The sequence below is a fragment of the Teleopsis dalmanni genome, chromosome X (assembly GCF_002237135.1).
Source record: "Teleopsis dalmanni isolate 2A chromosome X, ASM223713v2, whole genome shotgun sequence".
In the NCBI taxonomy this organism is placed as follows: Eukaryota; Metazoa; Arthropoda; class Insecta; order Diptera; family Diopsidae; genus Teleopsis; species Teleopsis dalmanni.
Window position 1 is genome coordinate 23,359,191 of NC_051848.1, and position 27,875 is coordinate 23,387,065.

The 27,875-nt window shown below is 28.5% G+C and overlaps 1 protein-coding gene across 2 annotated transcripts; it reads right to left on the reverse strand.

Moving 5' to 3' along the window:
- Positions 1-3,795: 3,795 nt before the first annotated feature.
- On the reverse strand, positions 3,796-5,938 carry LOC119690056. Of its 2 annotated transcripts, XR_005253539.1 has the most exons (4): positions 4,978-5,938; positions 4,232-4,404; positions 3,967-4,156; positions 3,796-3,908 (listed from the first exon to the last, which is right to left on the reverse strand). XR_005253539.1 is itself a non-coding variant. In XM_038105040.1 (2 exons), exon 1 carries the CDS (start codon positions 5,868-5,870, stop codon positions 5,004-5,006), a length of 867 nt encoding a protein of 288 aa, XP_037960968.1. In that variant the 5' UTR covers positions 5,871-5,938; the 3' UTR covers positions 4,217-4,404; positions 4,978-5,003. The 2 variants fall into 2 exon arrangements, 1 of the variants encoding a protein (XP_037960968.1); XM_038105040.1 differs by lacking the exons at positions 3,796-3,908; positions 3,967-4,156 and having other exon boundaries at positions 4,217-4,404.
- Positions 5,939-27,875: the final 21,937 nt, after the last annotated feature.

Genomic DNA, 27,875 nt, shown 5'->3' on the forward strand with positions numbered 1-27,875 from the left:
TGAAGTAATGGATCCATGTTTCATCAATTGCTACTACTCGATTCTATTCGCTCACAGTCAGCTAGATAGTGCATAAATATTTCCAAATCCTCTTTTGGAGAACCCGAAAGCTTTTCATTAAATACACTCGTACTACCACGTTTAAATCCAGTTTTCCAATACTTTATTGTTGTTAACGATGGTGCATGGTTTTCGTAAACACCATCCATTCCCAATTTAATTGAGTCATTGCTCATTCATTTCAAATGTAGGAATTTTATTTATATTCAATTTTTCCATTTTATAAAAAATCACCAAACATCTGATGAAGTTGAAACTTTTAGAGCTGTAGTTTAAAAGTTGCGAGATATACAAAATATAGTTGCCACCTGTTTTGAAGTTAGGTAATTATCAATGTATCTGGTATATGCAGATGTTACAAATTCAAATTTTGTCGGAAGTTACTAAAGGAATACATTGATTATCACGCTTTATACGCCTCTAAAGTCTAAAACTTCTTATACTTAATTTTTCTATATTTGACTTTAAGTTTTAATTAAGAACCAGTAGAGGAAACTTAATCATGGTTTTTAAAAAACTTTTTTTAATAAAATTATTCTTAAACCATGAAAGGGGGGAAGAAAGTGAGCTTATAAGGTAAAGGATACTTGGTAAATGCCATAACAATCCTTCTTGCTATTCTCTTAGAGTTGCCACACTGCCTCCATGTGGCCCCCTCATCAAAAGTCCATAGACTAAATATGTTTAGTATGACAAGGTCAAATAAAGTTAAGATGATGTTGTTAACATTAGCAGCAATACTTATGTTACTATTCCCATAGCCATAGATATTTTCATTGTTCCATTTTGATTCCATTGTTACTGACAAAATACGAGTAAAGTTCTTATTTTTCCTACATTGGTCAGCATAATCATTAAAATCTTAATCAGCATTGAATTAGTTTTGATTGCTTATAGTAATTTAAGTTGTGATCATTCGATGACAATCACCCCATCAATGACTGACTGCGAGTCCACCGAAGTTGAATTAGTACATCAAGCCATCAAAAACGTTTAGTTTGATGCCGCACTGGCCATTTAGAAGCGTTTCAATTGCGCATGACTGCCACTTTCATAGCGCATTGCCGCATATCAACTCCGGCATTGGCAAACTCCCAACACTCCAAACTCCGTTAGAATTGATTTCATTTTGATCGGCGGCACTTTTTCACTAAGCAACGATTGTGATCAATCATGCATACATGCTTCCATCGGCCAACATTCTCGAACGTCTTTCGACCGATAAACTCAATTATCGTTTTTAAATATTTAGTTCTCGATTGCCACCGTTGATAGTGCGTTAAGGTGCGAAACAAGTGCCGTTGGGGATTATTGGCAGTGCGCACTGTGTAAATGAGTGGGGTGCAATTCTTCGTGAAGTTTGTTAATCTTATAGCCGTAAAACCAGTGCACAGCTGACAAATCCACTGGATATACTTTGAGCTTCCACTACCTATGACTATTTCTCTTCTTCTTATCTTTTATTTATTTCTTATTACTTTTTTTTTTTCTTTTTTTTTTTGAAGTTTATGTGTAATTTTTCCGCTTATTGCCGGTTGCGATGTTGCTTCAATATATTCTATTGCACCAACTACTCATTTTGTACACTCGTAGGGGGACGGAAATTGGTGCAACTGCTTCGGTATTGTGTGTGGAGTATGCGGAGCAGTGCCTGATATTTTTCTATTAAAATTGCAAAATAAACTGGGTTGGCTAACGAACGGTTTTCTGTTTAGAAAAATTAATTATAATAATGATGAAAAATTTCTCAATTACTTGTATTGTTCTCGTCTCAGGTAAACGATTTTTAACTCTTATGGGAAATATCTGAGCTCTGCTCTTTGCCTGTGTTATTTATTGTTATTATTATTATTATTAATTTTGCGCTGATATTGTTTAATAAAACTTAATAATATCATACTTTGGCCGAAGAAAACTAATTTCTTTAGTTGAAAAAATTTACACTTTTTATGTTGATTACATGTTCAGACCCAAATGGTGTGCTTCACACTTTTTATAATTTCATGTTGAATCCGGGAGCGTTTACAAATAATTAAATTGTAATAAAAGGTATTGCAAGTAAAATTAGATTTTGGAGTGTTTATATGCTATAATTTCAAAATATATTCTAATAAAAACTGCAATCAACCTAAATATTTTTAAATATTTAATTTTTGTTTTGAGATTAGAATCTTAAATATGTTGGCATAATTTCGTACATCGTGTACATAAAGTAGATGGTTCATGGCTTAAATATATATGATTTGCACATAGCATAGAAAGAATAGAAAATCAACGAGATATTGACTACCGGGGAGTGGAACACTGCGACTATAATTGATATTTTGGCTTACTTACTGACACCTATTGAACAGACGACATTAGATGAGGATTGACAGTCCCCACACACAACTAGCATTTTCCTCTTGGGTTAGATCAAAACGAAGTATGAGACTAGAGCACTTTAAGCAAACTCACTGAGACTTAAGACGTAAAACTTTTTACGAGTAAAACCTATCAAAATTTTAGGAGCATTCTTTTTGCTTCACGTTTTCTTTTGGAGATTGCGAATATTTTTTTGCTACTCTGAAAGAAAAAATTGCGACTCTTGTTGTTATATTATATGAAAAATAATTAAAATTTGACATAATAATCAAGAACTGTAAATCACAATTTATTGAAAAAGTGATCAAAATTTACTTATGTATCTAGTTAGATTTTGCATATCACTTTTCATGAAAATATCATATAGTATCAAAATTCCAAAATTAAACAAATAACGCACCATATGTTATACTCTCCCTTAATTTTCAAAAATTATATAAATAAATTAATCCGTGCGGCTTAAGTACTATATATTTTCAAAACTGACAGTAGACTTAAAATGTATAATACTATAATACTTTTATTTCAATTATATATTATTTAATGGAACTCGAATGAGTTTTGAGTTCATAAACACTATAAAAAAATAATGATTATTTATCGCATAAATACACATGAATATACATAGATTAGCAAACAAAACACCTTCAATATCTGTCCAACAATAATATTCAATAATATCCACGAAAAAATATTCAAATACGACGAGGACATTCTTGCGCATATTAGAAAAAGGAGATATCAAAACTAGTCTACTTCAAATTAGCACCTACAGTTTTCTGTAGGTTCAAAAAACTACATGATTTTGATCAATTAAAAATAAAAAAATTAAAAGAAAAAATGTTTTCTTAAATTTTAAGATATGAGGTTCTTTGAAATAATAACCGACTATTTCCGAAATACATTTTTAAGTGCATAATTTCTAAGCCAAGAAAAGTTAAGTGATTTCGATTATTCCAAACAGAAAAATATGAAATAGAATAAAAACCGATGTATTTTTTTAGATATTCGACTTATCTATCCTTAAAATGTATCGGTTTTGTGACGGAATGTTCGTATACCTTTTGACGCACCAGTGAGTCTAGTTCTGAAAATAGATCACTCATCCCATTAGGATAGTTTTTCTGTTAGGAATGAGTAGTCTCCACCTGCATTTATGACATTCCAATTAGAAATTAATAATAAATAATAAATTTGCATATAGAAATATAAATACATTATCATTACAAATGTATACGTAAAAACACCATCGAGCTTTTCATACAAAATTTGAATATTTTTGTGACAATGTGAAGCAAAGACTTATTTTGCCAATGAAATTTTTACTTTTATTTTTTTAAACAAAATCAATTTTTAAAATAAAGGGTTGAAGGGTTTAAGTATAAATTTGAAAAGAATATTCGCAATCAGGTAATCCAAATTTTCTCCAGAAATCTTCGGGTCTTCAGTTATATTGTCTAAAGGGTATTGTAGTTTCATATTACCTAATTATGAAAAAATTGAAATGATTGATGAATTCAGTTGTGGTTTTAAGAAAATTACCAAAATCGTCAGTTATCATATATCTTTAGCATCCACTTTGTGCGTCTATAGAGTTTAGTCGGAAACAGTGTAAAACCCGAAAATATGAAAATTAGTCTGTTTGCTTTAATAGGAACTAAGTTCAAATATTCAATATCCATTAAGATACTCACATTATTCAATATTGTATCTTTTCTGAATTATTTGAAACCTAGAAGAAAAGTATTAATCTGTATTAATAAACAGTACATAATTTATAATTCACCCACAATGTCATGAATCTTACATGTAATTAAAATTTTTTGGTTTTATTTGAGCTATACGAGCAAATTGGAGTTCTGGAACTATTAATATGTACAGTATGCAATTGTAAACTTATATCCAAAGTCCTCAAATCACCCAGCCAGTTGACACATTATTTGCGTGTCAAGTTGTTTCTTCATAAATTAAAATGGTTATCTATTGAAAAATGTTAAAATTATAGTATATATAATAGATTGAGCAAAATAATCATCTTCTAGTAAACACTTAATCATACTATAATCATAATAATCATATATTATAAATGAATTACACACAGATTTAAATAGTTAATCTAGTAATCAATTGCATGCGCAGATATCGGTAGGCTTAATATTTCGCTATATAAATTCGTGTAACCCGATGTGTGTAGCAAAAAGAATTCGATAAGGATTATACCTTCACACCAAATCGGCTCTTAAGAATAGTTTTGTGAAAAGATTTATGACATTTAAAAACATTTTAAAAAAGTTTAATTTTCAGCAAAACAAACTTCTTATACCCAGAGAGCATATTAAAAGAAACAAAATATTACAAGAGAGTGTTGTGTTTGATACAAGATATGGTGTGGTAAAAACAAAATATCGGATAGATATGATTGAAACAGTATATATTGTGCGTCACAGTCTATTAAGAGTATTATAGTATGAATTAGAGAAGGGACATGAAATCTGGATTTCATTTAAATAAAAACAACGTGTTAATTAAGTTTATGATTATGTCAGAATTTACCTACAATGCGTTATAAGTATACAAACTCAACGATTCCTTTTCTTTTTTCTATTTCTTTTACGAGTTTTCGTTGAGTTTGCCCTTGTTCTACAATGTTGACCAGGGTATGAAGGTAATGAAGGTAAACTCAATATACTTGATTCCGAACTGGAATCCGAAAACTCTGAATTGCATTTTTCAATCGCAGTGGTGAATCCATTCATTAATTTGTTGTTAAATGACAAAGCTTGCGAATCGCCTTCCAAGAACTGCCTATATGATAATTCATCATTACTGATTGAAGATACAGAAATAAGTTTCGGAAATTGCAGTGTTCGACGTAAGCTTTGTTGGTCAATTTCATTTCCATTTTGTGATTCTACTTCATATGATTTGTATTCACAATAGCTCTCACCTTGATGTGATAGATTTTCGGACAGAGTAGGTGTAGAAGTGTATTCAAATGTACGAAAAGAAACTTCGCTAGCATTACATTTCGAACATATTTCCGAAATGTTTTTTATATGTTCTTCGTACTTACAACTACTTATAGTACACATGCTGCTAATACTACTCAAACTACTCATACTCGTCGTACTACTATCCACTGACAAATTTTCCGAATTATTTTCTGTATCGCGGTACGAATTTTCATAATTTTTTTTTATAAAAAATGAAACGAAAGCCGAAAATTTTGAACGTTTTGTAGCATCCTCCTTTAATAGCCTCTTTAAGGCAATTTCGAAATTTTGGGTAATTGTTCGCTTGTGAGTTCTTTTATATTTCCTTATTTCCTTTTTAAAATATTCAATAATCCTCTTTTCATTTCGACGATATTTTATTAGCTCTGCCTTAAATCCTTTAAGTATTTTCTTTTGTGAATGTGCAGACCCTTCTTTTTTGGCACGTCCCATAGTTATAACTTTTTACAAATAGATTTTGAGTTGACTAGTAAAAATTTAATTGGCCGTTTTTTCTGTAATTGACTATACCTGAAAATTTATTTGAATGAATTAAAAGAAAAATTAGTTTGAGTTAAAATTTGAGTTGAAAATTGTGCTTACTTTGTGAAGATTATTAAAAGTATTTCAATATCAAAAAAATCAAGTGGTGTCTAAATATAGTATAAATAAAATATAGTATAAATAAAATTTCTGGACTACAATTTTTTGTTAGGCACATGCCTCTAGCCTTTCATTGTGTTTTGTTGCACTGAGATTTGTTATGATGCTACCTAGCTATTTAAAGGAATGTACTAGCTTTATTTCTGCATTTGGACTTTTTGGGCTTAATAACTGATCGATAAAGTCTAGTATCCCGGTGTGCGTTAATTTTTCATTTGATACGTAGTTGTATAAATTTGACGGGTATTTCTATCACTGATAATAGTATATAAGCTGAAAGTTTTGTGCCATACCTGCCCCGTAAATTGATGATACCGCTTATAGCGACATCAAAAAGATATGTAGTTAAAATTAAATGAATGTTATTTGCTATGATTACCTTGTTTAGAGATTAGTTGAACAATGATATTACTTTGGGTCGTGCTTCCGCTTTTTTGACTTGATGGCAGTTTAACTGTCCATGAGATAGCTGAGATAGCTAGCTATAATATATCTTAATACATCTTACAATCCACTTGATAGATGGTTTTAATTTGAGTTTAGAAAATACTTCATTAGTTCGGAAGTTTGAAGGTAATTAACCTTGCAATACCTTAATTCTTCGGTAGCAAAAATATATCGAGACTTATTCGTTTAAAATATTCATGCTGCCACCCATTATCAATGTTGATCGTTGCTCAAAAATATGTTTAAATTACTTTTTAATTTGTTTTACATATTTTAAAACACTAAATTATATTTTGACGAGTATGCAAATTTTACCAAATTAAAAAGCAATTTTTTACAATTTTTTGTTCATATATTTTTTTCATTATTATTTTTAATATTGGGTGTTGTGTCATTTTATTCAACAATTCAGTGAATAATTGACTATAATTGCTTCAATATTAAAGCCCCACTAATCAGAAAAAAATAAGCAGACAAATAGGCTAAAGTACATATAGACAGTCGCTTGCCATACCATTAGCCCACATGAAAATTGTCTACCGGTGCGTATGAGGCATTTGCAGAGATTTTCATAGGAAAAACGATAGAAAACATTTATGTCTCCAACACCCAACGCCACAGAGTGTCTCTACTGGGATATGGTAAAGAGCAAACACCTGCGTAAAACTGTGTCACTGTGGTACGAAGTCTGATGGCCTGAAGTAAAGTAGACTAAGGTGACGTACAATAGCACGCGCTCGAGTTGTGTTGAAGTACAGTACGGAGCGAAGTGTTGTGATACTGTTTGCTCGAGCACTACTCATAAGCGTGAATATCAACAACTTATAATTTAAAAGTAATTGTTATTTATTTATTTTTTGTTGTATATAGAAACTAGCATCTGTGAATTTATTAAGATACTCGCTAGCTTGTATCTTTACGTTACATTATGTCACATTCCTCCAACTATGAAGCTATGGCATAATTTTAATGTGTGGCAGCACAGAGTCAGTCAGCCTATGCATTTGCGGGTGCTACGAAAAATTTAATTAATTTTTTTAATATTTGCATACTGGCGTTGTTTATTGGTTTTTTTTTTTTTGGTTAGTAAAAATTTATTTATTTATCTTTTTTTCAAATCAAATTTGTGCATAATTCTAAGATTTTTCAATTTTGGTTTTGGCTTTGGCTCGAGTGGCTGAGTGGTGTTTTTGGAGTGTACTAAACGTATGTTTATTTTATATCAAGTTTTTGAGCAATCGTTATTATGGAGCTCTTGTGTACTTACAGCTCTAGGCAGTTTGCTTTATTACTATTTTTATTACTACAACAAAACTATATCCCGCTATTTCTTTAACAAATTGTATCTTTTATGTATAGCAAAACAACAACATTATATAGCAATACGAGTAATTGATCTATTGTTTGTTGATTTTTGTTTATCTCTAAGGTTCATAAAAGGTTTATTGTCTTGTAGTGCTGGTAGCATCATCAAAAATATTGCAGATTCAAAAATTAATGAAATATATAATATAATTGCTACATTTTGGATTAATAGAGTTGATAGCATTTAGCACCTGTATTTCTTTCTACATACGAATAATCCGCAAACTATGTCTTTGTAATTTTGAAATCATCTTCTTTTATTACTATAGAATGACAGTATGAATATCGGCAAATTTTACAAGTAAAAATATAAATATAATTGATTAATTCAATTATTTTACAGCTGATTTATGATTTCGTTCTATTATTATATAACATAGCAAGTAAATTTGTTAATGAACTTTCACAGTAAATTAACAAAACTCCAAGTTCGAACATAGAAGACAAGTACGTCTTTGGCTTAGTTGGTTGAGGAGCGCTGACTTTGAGCTTCAAATTTGGCAGTGCACGAGTTCAACCCTTGGTACTTGTAATATCAAAAAATTATTTACGAATAATTAAATATGAGATCACTGATATTTCCAAGACCACTGATAATATCAATACCACTGATGCACAAAACGGGTGTTAAAAATCAATTTAACATAAAAATAAATAATCTAAAAATAATGCCATTCAGAAAATTTATCTAATAAAGAACTCTAAATCAAAAACAAAAATTTTCAATGCATGTTTTGAAAAAAAATTTTTGTTTTAAATAATCATTTAATATTAATAACTGCATATAAACAATTTTTATTATTTATAATATTTACAAACAAATAGTGAGTGTCTATCATTTGCAAAGCCTGAGATATTAAAAAACCCTAGAGTCTGTAACTGCTAAAAAGTTTTTATTTAAAAAAAAAGCTCTGAATAAAAATTTTAGCCAAATCGATTGTCATGAGGTCATAAATTGTTTCGCATATAAAACAATGAACCATGTACAGACTTTAATATTATGTACACGAATAACTGTATATAATATATCTATATATATAACAATTGCTTTTTAAAGTTTATTTTTTTCATGGTAATCGATGAATTACTAATTATGCCGGTTACTGCACCTTTGCTCACAAGTTGCTGTTCACTTAGAAGTGGGGATTTTTAAGTAAATTTTCCACTTCAGTAGTCAATACATATAGACCACATTTGTAGTTCAATATCCTAGATTTTATAGCAATATTCTAAAGTTATTAGTTACACCCATTTCTAAATAGCTTCGGTACTAAAATTCGTTGGGTTGACTCACAATTCATATTTAACTACAATTCATACATATTAAAATACAATATATATATATTTAAATATATATATATATATATATATCATCTTTTGGAACATTAAGTAAAGTTATATATAACTAATTTTTTCTCTGTAATAGACTATATATAGTGACAAATTTAACGCACCCTTTATACGACGCATATGAAGGTAAAAAAATTTAAAATGATATATCCTTGAGATGGTAGGAGCATTTTTTCAAGTAGCCACAGCAACACACAAACGTTCCCGCCTGCTGTGCCAAACTTACCCAAATCAATTTATATAAATCAGCCCAAAACGCTTTAAGGTCAACAGTATCAACACCAACAGCAACAACAAAAACATGAACATGATGAGCAATTTATTGTGTCAAACTCAATTATACTCGTGTGATATTCTCGTAGCCCTCACAGAAAAAAACCAACAACAACAACACTAACAAAAATGTAACATAAAAGAATAAAAACACAACAAAAAAAATTAAGAAACTTTTTTGAGCAGCGGCGTAGTAGCAGCGAAGTGAGAACAATAAAAATGGCGTTGAAAGCATTCAAAGCTTCTGCTTCTTCGTCATTCCATTACGTTCTCAGGGAAACACTGGGCCATTCAAAGCTTAATGCAAGTTAACTACGTTGCTAGGGAATCTAGCTGTCGTATGTGCTTGTGTTCTTCGCGTATATCAGTTTGTACTTAAGTCCCCTTTGTGTGAGTTTCGTAACGGCTGCACTGCAGTAAGTGAAAAATGTCTTTAGAGAAAAAAATTTCAACAGAAATTTTTTGGCAAAAGGTTTTTAAAAAATAAATAAAAAATAACTTTTTTCCAAAGGTTGAGAATTTTAAGGCAAAACGTGGTACACGAAACACATTCCAAAGTGCAGCAAAGCATTCAAACAGTGGCCAAGAGGAAGAAATTAAATAATAAAAGCATATAAAATCATTAAAAAAATGTGCATGCATGCAGCAGCTGCCGAACACAAAAAAAGCACCTTTTTAACCAAAGCCAAAGTCAAAGCCAAAGTCAAAGCCAAAGCCAAAGCCAAAGCCAAAGTCAAAGCCAAAGTGATGAGACATTTTTTTATTCCTTATTTGTTTTGTTGTTCTTAGTGTTCTTAGTCTGACGCTTGTGCTCTTTCTGTCTTTGTTGTTCTTTTTGCAGAGAAGAAATTTGTGCTGAATGTGACGATGACACTTTCAATTGGTTATCAACGGCTTTAAAAAATTTGTTAATAAGCGGTTGCCAATCATTTTTGTTCTTTTCTTTTTGTTTATGTTCATTTGTACGATTGATGATTTTTGGAGTTGTATTTTGGGCTAAATTTTTCACTTAAATACTTTAAATGTCTTCATAATTACATGATGACTAAGTGACTTTGGACGTCAACCGACAGATACACTGAGGGAATAATGTGTAATACGCGACTCATACGATGTATGCGACTCAACTGTAGTGAACTGTTGGTAGTGCTATTATAGCCTCTGCGGAAAGGCACCTAAAACTGAATCTAAAAGCGTGTTTACGTCTCTAATAAAAATGTTCCTTCATCTTTAAATGTCCTCTATATGTAGTTGGATAGACCTGTTGGTAGTGTTATTGAAGCCTCTACTGAAAGGTAGCTAGAAGCAAGTCAGTAGTATATTTACGTATTAGGGTGGATCTGTTGATAGTGTTATTGAAGCCACTACAGAAAGGTAACTAGAAGCAAGTAGTAATGTTAGTAATGCAATGTTGTTGTAGTTTCTACGGAAAGACACCTCGAAGTAAGAATAGTGGCATATTTACGTCTCTAATAAGGATGTTTCATCATCTTTAAGTGTCCTGTATATGTATTAGGGTGGATTTGTTGGTAGTGCTATTTCAGCTTCTATGTAAAGGCACCCAGAAAAATTCAGAAATATATTTACGTCTCTAGTAAGGATGCTCTTTCATCATTAAATAAATGTATATTAAATGTATAGGATAGGATTGGTAAAATTATTTTCTAGTACCTTAGTGGAAAGGAAAATGACATGATAAAAATTTTAAAATAAAATGTATTTTAAGGTGTACCACAGCGTCTGAAATTTAGGTATAGTTTCCACCTAACAACAGCAAACACTGCGATTTTTTAAATATGTCTTAATAATAAAATTTACATTGATTATATTTTGTTTTAGAAAAAGAAGCTCAAATTTCTTAATAATTTTGAGCTATCTTGCAAAGAGATATAGACGGTTGAAAACCACCATTTTTTACATAATTGAGAAGTTTTTTTTCCAAAATTTTATAAAGCTTATATTATTTTAAATTTTCTTGTATACTTAACAGTTCTTACAAAAATAATTTAAAATTAAATTTAAAAAAAGAAATACATTTGATTAATGTAAAAGAACGGAATGCAGAACGGAATGCGATATCATAAAGGAGGTCCTAAATTACTAAATCGACCTGTAAGTTTTGTTAGTTTTTTATTAAATTCTGCAATAGGTTTTTAAATAGCAGGCTTTTTTCATGCCGTTCATCTATTTGGTTAAATGTATGTTCCCCGATGTCACAGGATCCATATCATTCATTTATATTATACCATTCACTTAAGTAGATTACGTTTTCTTGACTTTGTGCCATAAAGAGCTTGTAATGGTTGAAGTGAAAACCTGAGTTGAAAGTTGGGAAGGTTCAGAGATCCTCAAGTTTTTTATATTTTTGAGTATACGCTTGTACCGACACTGCAAAGCTCTTTAATATGAATAAAAATATATAATAAAAGCTTCATTACATAAAAAACTTCTGATATAGTAAATTAATGAAAAAAAAATCATTACTTTATTTATTAAAAAAAAATAGTTATATTATATTAAAAATGTCAGATTGTATATAAATTAATTTATATATGTATATGAAGAGAGTTGTTTGCAGTGAATTAATTTATTTTTGTACAATTCTCTATTTTTTTTTAGCCCATTTTTGGGCTAAGCTTAAATCAGAGGTAAAAACTCTTTGATCATAATACGGATAACAACATTTTGTATTAAACTTAAACCTCAATAATGTGTAAAACTTCGGTATGATTTATAGAAGTTCATATTTCAAACAATGTAGAATTATAAAAAAGTGAATATATAATCTTTAAACTAAAGAAGAAACAGAATTCCCTTGTGTAACATTTTTATGTAGAACTATGAAAAATTTCTTAGTTCTGGAAAAACAAAAAGAAAAATCGTCGTATTTATTATATTATAGAATTATAAATTATGAAAACAATAGAAATTTGAACCTTGGACATATTAGGTCCAAATTTTGCTAATACAGTTATAACGTTATTTTTATTTCCATTAATAATGTCAAGGTCGAGTATATACCTGCACCGACACTGCAATGCTATTTGAAACAATTACAGACACTAGCGGTATCGAAACCGTTAAAAAAATACCGGTATACACTTTTCCTTATTTTTATTATTATTTCTAATTCTTATCAAATGTCAGTAACGGAATGATGCAACCGTTTTAGAGGAAAGATTTAAAGCTAAACCCGGAAATAGACACCCAGGGTCGCAGATATTTTTTTTTTAACCATCTGCTTGTTTCAACCACTTTCGTGTGTGGTCTATCGGTTTCATCTACTTAGGCCTTTCTTGGAATATGATAAAATTGATTTGACTGCTGTACTCTTTATCAATTGATTTCCAACAAAACGCCAATGGAACAGATTACTGCTTAGTACATACAAAATGTTGATTTGTGTTTCAAATGTCATTTTTTTTTGCCTGTTTACATTTTTACCTTTTCTTTTTTCATTATCTATTTAGTAGGTATATTAGGATCTCTGTTGAATCTTCAATCAGGATGCCGTTGATAAAGAGCTTCATTTCTACAATTCTAGGTCACAACCTGTGACCTGTTCATTTATTGTTCTTTGCATGATCTTACTGATTGTGCTACGGCACAATTCTAGTACTGGATTTTCTGTATATGACACGATTGTGACAACTCCGGTTTTTTGTTAATTCGCAGAACTATGCCAATGTTGTGTTAAAGTTCGTACAGCTCTCAATTTATTTGGATGGTCACCAACTCGTCATATTACCAACTCATCAACTCATATATAATTTCGTTATAAATATGCTATATTAATAAAATAAAAATAATAAAAAATAAAACCTAACAAAAAATAGTTAATGGGCCAATTTACAATATCATGAACGTAACATGAACATGAACTTGAAAACCGCTTACTTATAGATGAGAGAGAGAAAAGAGTGTGATGTGCACTAATACACACAAGCATTTTATACGTTTGCACAAAACAAAACAAATTTCACGCTCATGAGAGTTCATAATAGTGTAAATTGAACTGACAGTTCATGTTGTCGTCAAGTTCATCTCACGTTCATGATAGTGTAAATAGGCCCAGTTGCTTTCGCATTTATGAATGTAAAGCACTTTATATATACAGAGTTATCCATGTTATGATTTCAGAAATATATGTAAATAAGAAATACACACGTAATTAGATTTTAACTGAGGTTTTAATTTAGTACATTGTTGGCACCATTCTGTAAAGTATGAGTCCATCATTATCACTGAGTTGTCCTCACAAAGCTCTTAGTATATCTGTTTTAGTGTCATGGATGTTTGTTTTCAAAGCGTTGAGAATATGGGGATTGTACTTATAGACACAGGATGGTTTATGTATACTCACAAATAAAAGTCCAATGGTGGAAAGTCTTATGACTTTTGTGTGTAATTTTTTCACCATCTCCGAACAGTTTTTAAAGAAAAGCCTTCAAGGACAATTAAGAAAATTGGACAGTTTATGTTGCTGATTCTGTAATTGTGTTTAATGGATGCTGTGCTTGGACAGTCTTGCAGCGAATCTTAAGCTGGCAAGTTAGCCAACCGAATTACCAAGAATCTAAGTTTTATCCAAATTAACTAATTGGTAAATATTAATAAATATTTACTTAATATATTAAAAATTTTAATTCCAATCCATATACACTGGAGTTTGTCATTTGCTATATATTTTAAGCTAATTGTTTTATATGATTCAATGGATAAAATTTACTAAAATTTATTTAATTTTAAATAATGAAATTAGTAAAAAAAATAAAAATAAAAATTATATTGCAAATATATAAAAAAATTAACAAACAAAAACTTAAGCATCCCCGCTGAGTAATAAATTTCGAGCAGTTTATGGCTTATCGCCAATACTAAAGCGTTAAAATAATGATGAAGCATCCTACCAATTTCAGAAGGCAGCTACAAGTTTTGTTTAATGCGAAATTATATAAAAGAATTCGACATATCGACTTTTTGCCAATCTCTCAGCTCCCAAAGAGTTGCATTGTGCCGAGGTGGAAAGAAACAAGGAAATAAAAGAAGTAAGGAAAGGGCCCAACTGTACTGTACAAGGGTCGTCAATATCAAAAGAAATGCAGAAACTGAAGATAAATTATAGTCTTAAATGTGTGTATTTTAAGAAGAAACAATTATTTAGAGAAGAAGAACCAGAAAGATTTCAAATAAATAATTCTGAAATGTGTGATTCATTTGGAATTTTGTAGCACTTGTTGAGCATGGAGGTGATTCGTGTTATTACAGAATCTATTTCAATCCATTTAAAATTAATATTAAATACGGAATTGGATTACATGTAAATTTCTAAAATTGTATTAAAATTTTAGTTTCAGATTTAGTATATATAATATAGTTCATACTGCGTTTCGATGTAAAATAGTTTTGATGGCGTTAAATTAGCCAAAACAAAAAAAAACAAAAAGAACTGTTCTTCATGGCGCTGTACATAGCCGAAAGAGTGATTATCGGTCACATAACATCTATATATTAGCAAAGATATTATAATCACACATTTAGATGATTGATATTAACTATTTGAATAATATTTGCTTTAATAAAAGAGTTAAAACGCTATAACTAGTAATTATATGCTAGCAACATGAAGTTAGTTTGAAATAATAAAAACAATTAATCATAAGTATTATGAAGGAGAAAAATTAACTCTTTCCTGAACTATATAATATATAACCATAAGAAAATTTTGAATCCATTTGAATATATTCGATCGGAGAAAGTTTTTGAGCACTCAAAATGTTAGGTTTAACTTGTCTCCCAACGACTTCTTCCTATACCCAAATATTTATAAAGAATGCGTGGCGAACTTTTCACACCCGAACAGGTCGTTGAGACATTCCAAACTCAGATGGAGATATAAAGTTCTGAGTGGAAAAATTGTTTCGAAAATTGGTTCAATCGATTCCAAAAATGTATAATGATATGAAATATATTTAAATATAAATATAAAATAAAGTAAATGAAAGAAATAAATAAAATATAGATATGAAAAATGAATACTTGGAAAAACAATAAAAACATTTTCTCTGGTTAACCACTCTGTTGTCATTGATAGGTACAAGGTTTAAAAGGCAGCCCTCGTATTATGTGAAAAATATAAAATAAATTCTCTAATTTTAATAAATGACAGTTTATTAACATAAAAAAATAATATATAGCGGCACTTATTAGCATTATTATGTATATGTTATTATTTATTATATGTTATACATTTTAAAGTAGATTCAAAATTCTGTGTAAAAGATTAGATATCTTTTTTATAAAGCCAAAGTTAACATTTTACTTGTTTTATTTGAATTAATGATATCAAAAAAAGGTAGTCATGAAAACACATTTTAAATGTGTAATTAAATTTTTTTGTTCTAAATCCGCCATAATACGACGTACAGGAATCTATGCTTTTAGATGTGGGTTCAATGAAGGATCAAGAGCATAGGTTCTGCTGCGGAATCTATGCTTTTACATGTGGATTCATGCAAGGATCAAGGACATCAGTTCTATTATTGAATTGTTTTATATTATATATATAATGTGATTTTATGCTACAAAGTAACTTATATTGATATTGCGATGGCTTGAATGTGTTCTATTGCATTTTCTTGAATTGAACTATTATAAAAGAGTGCTTTGAATGGAAACATTTATGTTTCTGTAAATAAATAATAGAAATTAGATTAAAATATTCTTTTGTTTTATGCCATTAAATTGTCCAAAGAACTGTGGTTTTAATGAATACACAATACTTAATTTCTATCTTATATTAAAATAATTTCAAGTAAACGATGCCATAGCCTCGAAGTCTATTCCATTTATCCTAAATATTACATCTATTGTAGAATAATTATAATATATTTAGCAAGATATTAAAATATTATTTTAAATAAGAAGTGTGTGAGAGTATAAATCAAAGCACCTAACAATGTAGAAAACTGCTATTCCAATAAATACCGCAGGAACAATATTAAGTAACGAATAATGAATTATTTTTTCGATACTTCACATACTGCAAAAATTCCAATATTCTTTGATCTTATTAATTATGGAACCCACAACTTCTTTAAACGACCCCTTTTCGTTTTGGTTTCGTTTTTTTATTTAAGATTTTAGCAGAAGTAAAAAAGGAAGATGAAAAAGCTGAAAAGCACTTAACCCAGCACTGATGAGGATTATTTTTGGAGTTGAATTTACACTGCAATTTTTTAATGCACCGCCGAATACTTTTTTGTTTGCCATTAAAGTAACAAAAGAAAAAAAAAATCAGAAAAAGAAAAACAGATTATTATTTTTTAGGCTAAATCAATTGTCAGATTATTTGTCCTTATTTTTTACGAAAATATTTCAAAAACCTTTTGAACAAAATTTCTTAGTTCATTAATCAAGCAAATGGAGTATTTTAAGAAACTTGTCAAATAATACTCCGAAGAGGCTAAAATACTAAAACACAGAAAAAGTGCATTTTATGCTCCGTAAGAACAATAAAAAGAACAATAAAAAGAACAAATGCAATATTACAAAAGAACGGTCGATGACTTTTTAATTGATTAAAATGAGAAATCGTTACGATCGTTGCAGGAAGATTGCCAGGATCTGATTTCAAATAAATTTGGCTGCTTTTCAACGAACTTTTTCACAAAGCTACAAACTTTTTTTTTTGGATTATTATAAGAATATTTCGTTTATATTAAGTTTTTTATTTTATTTTATATTACTTTTTTCTTGCATACAGTATATACGCTACTCGCTTGTATATCACGTGTTCTGCTTTTTTTGGCATATTTACTGGGCTGCTCTTACGGGTATGTGGAACACATTCGGAAAGCTTTTGTAAATTTGTCATTATTAAAATCATGTGTACTTCTTTCTGTTTGTGGCATAACAGGAAATGAAATTTGACACTTTTATATTGCAAAGATGCAATATTTTTTGATTTTATTTCATTTCGTTATTAAGAGATTTCCACACCGATTTAAGATTTATTGTCATTTGTATGAATAAAAAGAAAAAAGGCTTCATACGTTCGAAAACATGTCCATGAATCTGCATTAATTGCGTGAAATAAGCCGAACAAGGCAAAATCTACACATTCCAGACTTGCCTGTTTTCTGGCTGAGTAAATGTCTCAAGAACTATCGTTTAGGAGTGTTCTCAGAAACGAAAAACTTCACATACTGTAAGTGTGTCAAGTGTCCAAAACTCAAAGCCATTTATTAATGAACTTTTTTGTCTTTGAAACTGAGTGAAAATTTTATTATTGTTTATATATTTATATATCATTAATACTATTTCCATTACTCTTTATTGATTTTTATATAAAGTTAAGTAACTTCATTCGATATGTTTATTTTCATCTCTAATGAAACATAACTACCGAATATTATATCAAAAGATAATGCAATAATAGGCAAGTAATTTTATCTATAATCGAGCTAATAGAGCTAATACATCTGATAGCAAAAAAGATAAAGTGTTGTTCGAAAATGATTAAGTATCATACTACGATCACTCTACGAGGGATAGACGCTAATAGATGAAATGAGTACGATGCTGATTTGACAACGGATTTTGTTAAAAATAGCTACTGTGAGCAACTTATCATACTACACACCATATCAATACAGTTCAATTTTCAAGATATCGAACATAAAATTTGGAAATTTTTATATGGAAAATACTAACAACAAGTAGGGGTGCTTACTTGTTATTACTTGGACAATTAATGATAAATAGCGTGTATAGTTTTTGTTTTAAGTTTAATCAAATAACAAGTTTATTCCTTTGATATCTTGAGAAATAAGTTATATCCAAATAGTTGACACCATTAAAACTTGCTGTCAGATAGAGGTGACAAACAAATCGGAATAACAGACCATGAAATATAATTATCTACAAATCTGTTTTCTATATACTTAATATTTATTTATTAATTTTTTTATTAAATTTTTTATTAAATTTTTTATTAATTTATTATCTATTAAGTTATTATTTATTTTTTTTGAACTGCATATTTGTTTATTCAATTATTATTTACTAATTAGTTTATTTATTTATACCCTAATTTATTTATTTACATATTTACAAATTTATTAATGATAAAATTTTTAATTTTTATTAATTTTTTCATTAATTTTTTATTAATTTATCTTTTAAGTTGTTATTTATTTTCTTAACTGTATATTTATTTATTTAATTATTATTTGTTTATTAGTTTATTTATTTATGCCCTAATTTATTTATTTACAAACTTATTAAAAAATAAATTTATAATATTTATTTATTTATCTATTAAGTTATTATTTATTTTTTGAACTGTATATTTATTTATTTAATTATTATTTAGTTATTTATATATTTATACATATTTACATTTATTTATAATATTTATATATTTACAAATTTATTTATTAATAAGTTTTTAATTTTTATTAATTTATCTATTAAGTTATTATTTATTTTCTGAACTGTATATTTATTTATTTAATTATTATTTAGTTATTTATATTTTATACATATTTACATTTATTTATAATATTTATATATTTACAAATTTACTTATTAATAAGTTTTTAATTTTTATTAATTTATCTATTAAGTTATTATATAATTTTTTGAACTGAATATATACTTATTCAATTAAAATTTACTTATTAGTTTATTTATTTATACCCTAATTTATTTATTTATATATTTATTTATTTACAAATTTATTATTTAATAAAATTTTAATTTTTATTAATATTTTTCATTAATATGTCTATTAAGATATTATTTATTTTTTGAACTGTATATTTATTTATTCAATTATTATTTACTTATTTGTTTATTAGTTTATTTATTTATACCCTAATTTGTTTAATAATATATATTTATTTATTTATAAATTTATTAATTAATAATTTTGTATAAATTAGATAATTTACTTATTTACTTATTTTACTTATTTTTACTTATTTTTACTTATGTTTACTTATTTTTTCAATTATTTGCTTATTATTTATGAGCATATTTATGTGTTCATACTTGTATACATTCAGTAATTCATTACTTTTTTATTTATACACAGCTTATTTTTTTTATGTCATTTATTATTTTATATATCTAAGCGACTATTTATTTATAATTATTAGTTTATTTCTTCATGCGTGAATTAAGTACTGAATTAATAATAAAATTGTAATTATTTATTTGGATATTTATTTATATTGTCATATATTAATATTTATATATTTATAATTTAATATATTAAATAATTTAATTTGTCTTTAAATATGTATTAAATAATTTTCTATTAACTTGTTTAATTATTTATATCTTTATTTATATATTTAATATTGATTTATTTATTTATAGATTTATATATTCACTCAATTCTTTAAACAGTTATTTATTTATTTACTTTATAATTTACTGCAAAGTTTATTTATTTAATTGATTATTTACACACCTATTTATTTTTTTTTTTTATTATTCTTTTCCTATTCATGTATACATAAATTTATTTATGTGTCTTAGTTTTTACATGTATTTAATTTTTGGGAATTATTTAATTATTTATATATTGGTTTGTTTATACAAATACATATTCACGTAGTTCTTTTATTAATTTTTAGCTAAATTTATTTATTAATTTAAATATTTATTTTTTTAATAACTTAATTTATATAGAAAACATTTAATTTTAAATAATTGATTTAATTTAATAATAATTTATTTGTTTACTTATTTAGCCATACATGCATAAGTAAAATAGTTAATAGATATTATTTATTTATAAATTTATTCGTTTATTTATTTATGAGTTTGAGAAAAAAGATTTTGTGATTTTTTTAAAGATGATTTACTGAACGTTTAAGAAATTATTTAAACAATTAAGATTGTTTAAATTCAAGTACTAATATTAACCGTTAAATTTAAAAAAAAAAATTTTTTCCAAATATATCTTCAGAATTTTCATTTTTTTTTTATTTTATTTAGATTCAATTTTAAATTTTACTTAGAAATAATAATGGTATTACTATTTGAAATTTTTTAAAATTTTTTTTCCCCGCAAAACACATCAAGCACTTGCGTACTGTAATACCGTATTCTATATTTCCATTGAATGAATTTGCAAAGAATATACTACAAATATTCTCATATAATATTTTTGATTTCGATTAGTTTTAAATTCTACATAAAACTCAAATATTTCAGGACGAAATTCTCATTACAAGTACTTAAAAAAATTCATTTATTCTTCACATTACACCAAACACACACACAAAGTAAAAAAAGAGAAATATATCACATATATTTTTCTGTTTTAATTTTAATTTAGATTAAATAATAAATTTCACTTAAAAAATTAATATTTCCAGAAAAAAAATTAATTTATCAGGTGTAATACGCGTCACTCATACGCACCATAATACCAGTAAATAAATTTTTCCAGACCTTTATTGCTCTTCAAGACCCGTATCAGCACGGCTTAAAGAACACCTATAAAAAGCAAGAGAAAAGCACCGAAAAAAATAAACACCCACATAAAGTCATATGTCGTCAGACATATAATAGACATATAATATAATAAAAAACAAAGTATCGAAAGATATAAACATCAGGCAACACCTTTACTCAACGGCGATAAGGGCAACGGCTTTTAAAAAAACAACCCCAACCAGTTAATCGAACTACCTGTGCGTAATCCATCCTGAACAGCACCCTCAAGTATAAATAGTTTGTAAACTGCATAGTTGTTTTTAAAATCAAGAATTCTCCTGATGAAGGCAGAAGCGAATTTGCCGAAATACGTATAGAAATATACAAAAATTAACGCTGGTAATTTAATACTGTTAATTAGTAAGCCAGCTTATTCTTAAGATTTATTACAAATCGAGTAGATCTGCGAATTCTCCAGATCTATTACTCATTCAATACCACTTATTTGCAAATATTAGAAGGAAAGATTATACTTATATATAGTCATCCATCTGTGCATATTCTCCAGATCTGTTGCCCATCAAATAATAGTTATAGGTAAATATTAATAAACTGGTTTGAAGACAAAAAAGTTATTTAAATGAAGCACCAAGCATTGATATGGAAATTGTTTTGAGAAGTGTTCAAATATACCATATATCCACTAAAATTGGAGATAAAAGAATCAGATATCATTGAAATGTTTGTATGAGAAATGAAATTGAAAATAATGTGCTTTTATATGTCCCAACATCTCTTCTCCTGTACGTACAATTATTTAGTGCTGCTGTTAAAAATATATAATTATGCAAATTAGACGTTTTACTATATTTAAATAACAGGATTTCGATTATGGATGTTTTATCCATTTTACATTTACGAGCAAAGAATTCTTTTTTTTTGCAACTCCGCAACGACTTTGAATGCTTATCGCCTTAAAGTTATTCCAAACAGGAACTATCAAAGAGTAAATAAATAAGAAATTACAAAATAATAAAATAATTTTTATAATAAGAAAGGTATTCGAGATAAGGCAGGCACTAGTCAATCACTACAAATAAATTCTTTTTCTCATTGATCAGCTTCATACAGAAAAACACGTCATAAAAACCTCAATAAAAACATTAAAATTACAATTTTGTGTAGTTAATGCCAATCTCGGTTTGGTCTGTTCAGTTTTTATTGATTTGGAATATTTTTTGCGGTTTCGGAGCTTGTTATGCGGAGTTTTTAGTATTTCATTTAAAATCATATAACGAGCTTCTGCATTGCGGTTAGAAAGAAAAACCAGCAGGAAGATTACATTTTAATTGCATTACATTGAATGCTAAGGACATGCAGAACGATGTATGTATCCACAATAAAAGAAGAACTCAGCAAAGGTCATAACCAAGGACACGACCTGACTGTTGAAAAAATGAGTCATTATAGTTGTGGGCCTTTGTTCAAAATGTAATTTCGGATTGACTTTGATGTATGGCAGCTACATCAGTTCAAGTAATTTTTTTTTGTGATACTTACGAAAATTATTTGAAGAGGCTTTTGTAAGAGTTTTTATTATAGGTTCTTTTGAAACTACAAAAAGTGGCTCAAGTATAAAATGTATAATATATAGGATTTTTGTATTTTGATCATTTGAAGAATAAAGAGAAATTATCATAGGTAGGATGCAACAATTGTAGAACATAATAACTTATTTGATATATTGTTGTGAAAAAACAAAACATTTTGAACGATTTGTAAATTTTGACTAGCAATAATCTTAGCAATCAATATAAAAGCACTTTTTTAAATCTAATCAGACATGTCTTCAACATCAGCAATTCAATTTTGCACAATGAGAATGAAAAATTTCTCATAAATATATTATCAAGATATAGTGAAGACATGTCTTCAATATCAGTGAATCAATTTTTCACAATGAGAATAAAAAACTTCTCATAAATATATTATCATGATATAGTGAAGACATGTCTTCAATATCAGTGAATCAATTTTTCACAATGAGAATAAAAAACTTCTCATAAATATATTACCAAGATATAGTGAAGACATGCTTTCAATATCAGTGATTTAGTTTTTCTCTATGAGAGTGAAAACTTCTCTTAAATATATTACCAAGATATAGTGAAGACATGTCTTCAATATCAGTGATTCAATTTTTCACAATGAGAATGAAAAACTTCTCTTAAATATATTACCAAGATATAGTGAAGACATGTCTTTAATATCAGTGATTCAATTTTTCACAATGAGAATGAAAAACTTCTCATAAATAGATCACCAAGATATAGTGAAGACATGTCTTCAATATCATAAAAGTTAAGTACGGCTTTGGGTCAGTTGGTTAAGAAGCGCTGACTCTGAGCTTCAAATTTGGAAGAGCACGAGTTCGATTCCTGTACTTGCAGTCTCAAAAAATTATTTATGAATAATTAAATATAAAATAAAAAATAATTCCCAGACCAATGATAATGGATAGTTGGGAATACCCGAAACAGCTGTATGGTCAACCAAAAATTCAATTAATTAGAATAATAAAAAAAGAATTGTTGTTGTTGTACTTCACTATTGTTCGAAAAACCTCTATGCAATGATAATGAAATATAGTATATCAGTTAGTTGTAAGTAATGATGTCAGCATATTATATACACTCAATAGACTACATAGTTAAGAGGGGAAATCTGTAAATAAAAATTTAGAAAGTCAGATTTTGTATTTGACTAGGGAATTGAACTACGCAGACACATATAAATGAATACTTTCAAGACGGGGTTTTTTCACCTTCAAGTAAAGCACGATTCTAAATCGTATCATTTTGACTAAAATTGGAAGTATACATTGCCTAATGCTTGTTTAAATGGATTTCAATTACAGAGCACAAGAAAATAATGTCTTCTTATGTAGGCATTTGCGTACTACGTGTTTGTACTTTATGATGAGGACAAAAGCGATCCTGTCAAAAGCATGCATACGAACCCCCAGAAGGAAGAAAAAAATTGCATGTATCGAATGTTTTATCATTTTGACAAGCGCACTCAACCGACTCAACAGACTACAATAAATGACAGCATTCAAAAACAAACAAGACTACGAATGCATTGTCAAAAATCAAAAAAAAAACAAAAAAAAAAAGAATAAGATAAAAAAAAACAAAAGAAAAATCAAAGCAGTGTATAAGGAGTAGAGAATAAGTAGATATATAACCTCCAAAATTAAAGATCACTTGATGTCATTTCTTCAACAAAATTTTTTTTTTGTTGTTTTCTACTTGAGATTTCTCCGTTATTTTTTTACTATTTTTTTTTTGTTTTTTTTTTTTTGTATCAAACAATCAAATGCGCTAAAATGCAAATTTGTACGAATTTTAAAGGATAACAAAAGCCGCACAGTGGATGAAAAAAAAAAATACGAAAAAGAAAGAAATAAAAAGAAATGTTCGTATATAAAAGCCAACACACATACACACACACACACACACAACCACACAGAAATATATCGTCTCATTTCTAATATTGTGGTTACGTTGTTCCATCGCTGCTGAGCTACGCTGCGCTCTGTTGGCGGTGGGTCTCCTTGCAATGTTAGTTCACGTTCATATTCCCATACGCCATTTCATCTAAGCCAACCAACCTTAAGCTAATCTTCATCATCATCAACATTTTTGCTTGTCGCCATTTATTTTCACAACAAAACAACAGCAGCACCAACAACAACCAAACACAATAAAAGTACAAGCACATCAAAAGAACAAACTCAAAAAGCAAAAGCAAAGGAAAAATAAAAACAAAAGGAAATATAAAATAAACCATCAAGAAAAGGAGTACGGGCAAAGTCCCTAGATACAAAAGACTTTATCTGCTCAATAGATGGACATTTGGATAGATTATTCGATGGATAGTCGGACGGATGGATGGATGGATCGGTAGATGGACGGCACATGGATGAATGAATGACTGTATAAGTCGATAGATAAAAGCACGGATTGCTTTGTGAGTTTACTTTGATTTTCTTGGCTTATTTAATTTCTTTTTTTTTTTGTCTGTTTGCTCCTTGGTTTTGTTAAGCAAACAATTCACATTTGAATGCATTTTGTTCGGATTATGAGAATCCATCCTAAACACAAAAGTGTGCGGAGATGTTGATTATGCCTGCACATTGTTGTTGCTTCTATTATTGTTATGGTGAGATTATTTTTTAATGGTACAAGCTTCACTCTTCACAAAAGACACTACAGTAGTTGTTGTTATCACTGCTTCTTTCATTCCAGTAGCTCATTTATTGTCTTAGAATTATATATGTTGTCTTTCAAAAAAAAAAAAAAACAAATACAAAGAAATGAACTACAATCAAATAATGGCAAGAGCGCACCAATGTTCCACTTAATGGGAACTGTTTTAATAATTTAGAAGTATGCGGAAGCTTTAGTGTCTTGATCCATAAAAGATGTTTTATGAGAACTATAAGCTTCACGACTTCTTCGACAACATTCTCCACTCTTCATACAAAATAGAAATAATCCATGACCAAATGTTGTTCTGACTGTAGAATCAACAAATTTGGTTTAGCGATGAATGAAAGCAGAAGAAAGCATATGTCGGCTACTAGTAGAAATGCGTATCGCTCGAATGCCAAGTTGTTGACTATAGAATATACTTTCGAATTTGTCAAGGCAACACCGTTACAAACTAAAACAATGTCAATGTCAACATAGACATCAAACGAAGAAACAGGATTATCAATGGGTCCTACTATAGGCTGAGTAGGCAATTGGAATGTAGAGAGTTATCTTCGAGAAACAAAACTAACATTCCAAATAAAACAAATAAAATAAGCACTACTCTCGATGGCAACTCCGGACAACTTGCTTATTAGTTAAGCGATTTCAAAAAGGTTAGACTAAATAAGCCAGCAGTGTTGTTGTTTCATATGTAATTTTTCAAATAAGCAGTTGTTCTTTTGTGGTATGCTTACATAAGAAAAGCCCTTTTATTGTTAATAAGATTTGTCTTAATTGATCTTATATTAGGAAGTGCTAACTTGGATTGTAGAAGATACATATTTCTTATATATTTTGAAAATGTTTCTTGATTTTTGACTTCATTAAGACCCACAAGCAATACTTACGAAGTAAAAGCAGAATTAAAAAACCAAGAAGCCTGATTAGATATTCATTATAGGGCCCATTAAACAACTGAGCGTTTTCTTTCTTGCACATTTCTATTATTAAACTTTTAATGCCAATGGCATCTGGTTTGTTTTTGAATACGTGTTCCATTGAAAAAACTTTGAAAAAATTTTGTGGTGGCGCAAACAGTTTACCGACATTTGAAAGAGAATTATAATTTTAATAGTAGATGAAAAGCTCCTTTGGAGCAGTCAAAATTTCGTCCCTTTTCTACGTTTATATTGCAAGCCTCACAATTTGATTTTGGAAGTATTTTTTTAAGCTACGTACCTTATTGTGTGTCCTAAAACAATAAATCAATATTTATATTTTTTGAATTGGAAAATGTGTCTGATGTGATGTAATTTTCGATGTCATTGCACTCTAGATCAGAGTAGGTTTCTACTGCTTAGTTATAAGATACCATAGATTTACTTTCATCGAGTTCTATTGAAGAAGAAGAAAGCACATCATCAAGGTACTTGTATCATTATAATCCTTTAAGTTAAGTTGACCATATAACTTAACTGAATAATTTTACAAGTCATAACTTTCGCTAAAATATTATTAACTTCACTTGCTAAGGGGTTTGAGTTATTGCCATATTTTTGACGAAGAACTGCGATAGTATTTTCATGACTATCTTGATTTAAACGCTTTATTAATAAAAAATAAATTTAAGTTGAGGATTTTAAAATGTCATCACTTTCTGATATACACTTTATTGTATGTATCTGATAAAGACATCTATTTAATATAACTTGGAAAGTGTTTAATGAAATTTCATCTTGCATTTCCTAATCGGATTGCTTATCTGAAGGAATTGTCGGCATATGAAGAACAGCTATTCCTTCAATCAAATCAACCATTTCATCGAAAACCATTACATCATTTTCCTTATCGATTTCTTTTAAACTTTGACACTTATTTTGAACGAAACGAAAAGCACTATTATTGAAGCCGGGTTGAAGTGATTAAATAGGCGCCCACCGATTAATAGTGTAATCATCACAGGTATCCTAACAGAGCACTGTAAATTAAAATACCACCTTACGAGACTGGGTATATATACATATCTAGACTGTAGATTCTGTGAAGAGAATAAGGAATCGGCTGCATATGTACTGTTAGAATGCCCTTCACTATTGCACTAACGGAATAGGCTCCTGGGAATGTATATTTTTACGGAAGAAATAATACAACTCTGTAAAGTTCTATACTACTTTTTATTGACGCAACAGGGCTTAGAGATCTACTCTAAACCCAGAAAGGAGCACAATGTACCCGACGGTCGCAGTGCCACATCCCCTAACTATAATAATAATAATAATAATACCTAATGCAGATCAAAATTGACTCTCATAATACATAAGAAATACGAGTTGTATGTTATGCTGTGAGTATTTTGTTTTTAGTAGAGACCTAATCATGTTTTATTAGTATCGGTTTATGTTTTGCGTTTTGTTATTAATAAAAAAATTAAATAATATTTTAATAGAGAAAACTGCACAGCACTCAAAATCATATGAAATTATTTAGCCTACAATATTAGTACTTATATATATATGTAGGTATATTCTTGCTATTGTATCTGCAGGAGCAATAATCGTATAAATTATTTCACATTAAACTTTAATTTTTGGTCTTTTAAATTATATGACTTGGGTTTTATGAATTTGCGATGAAAATAACAATTTTG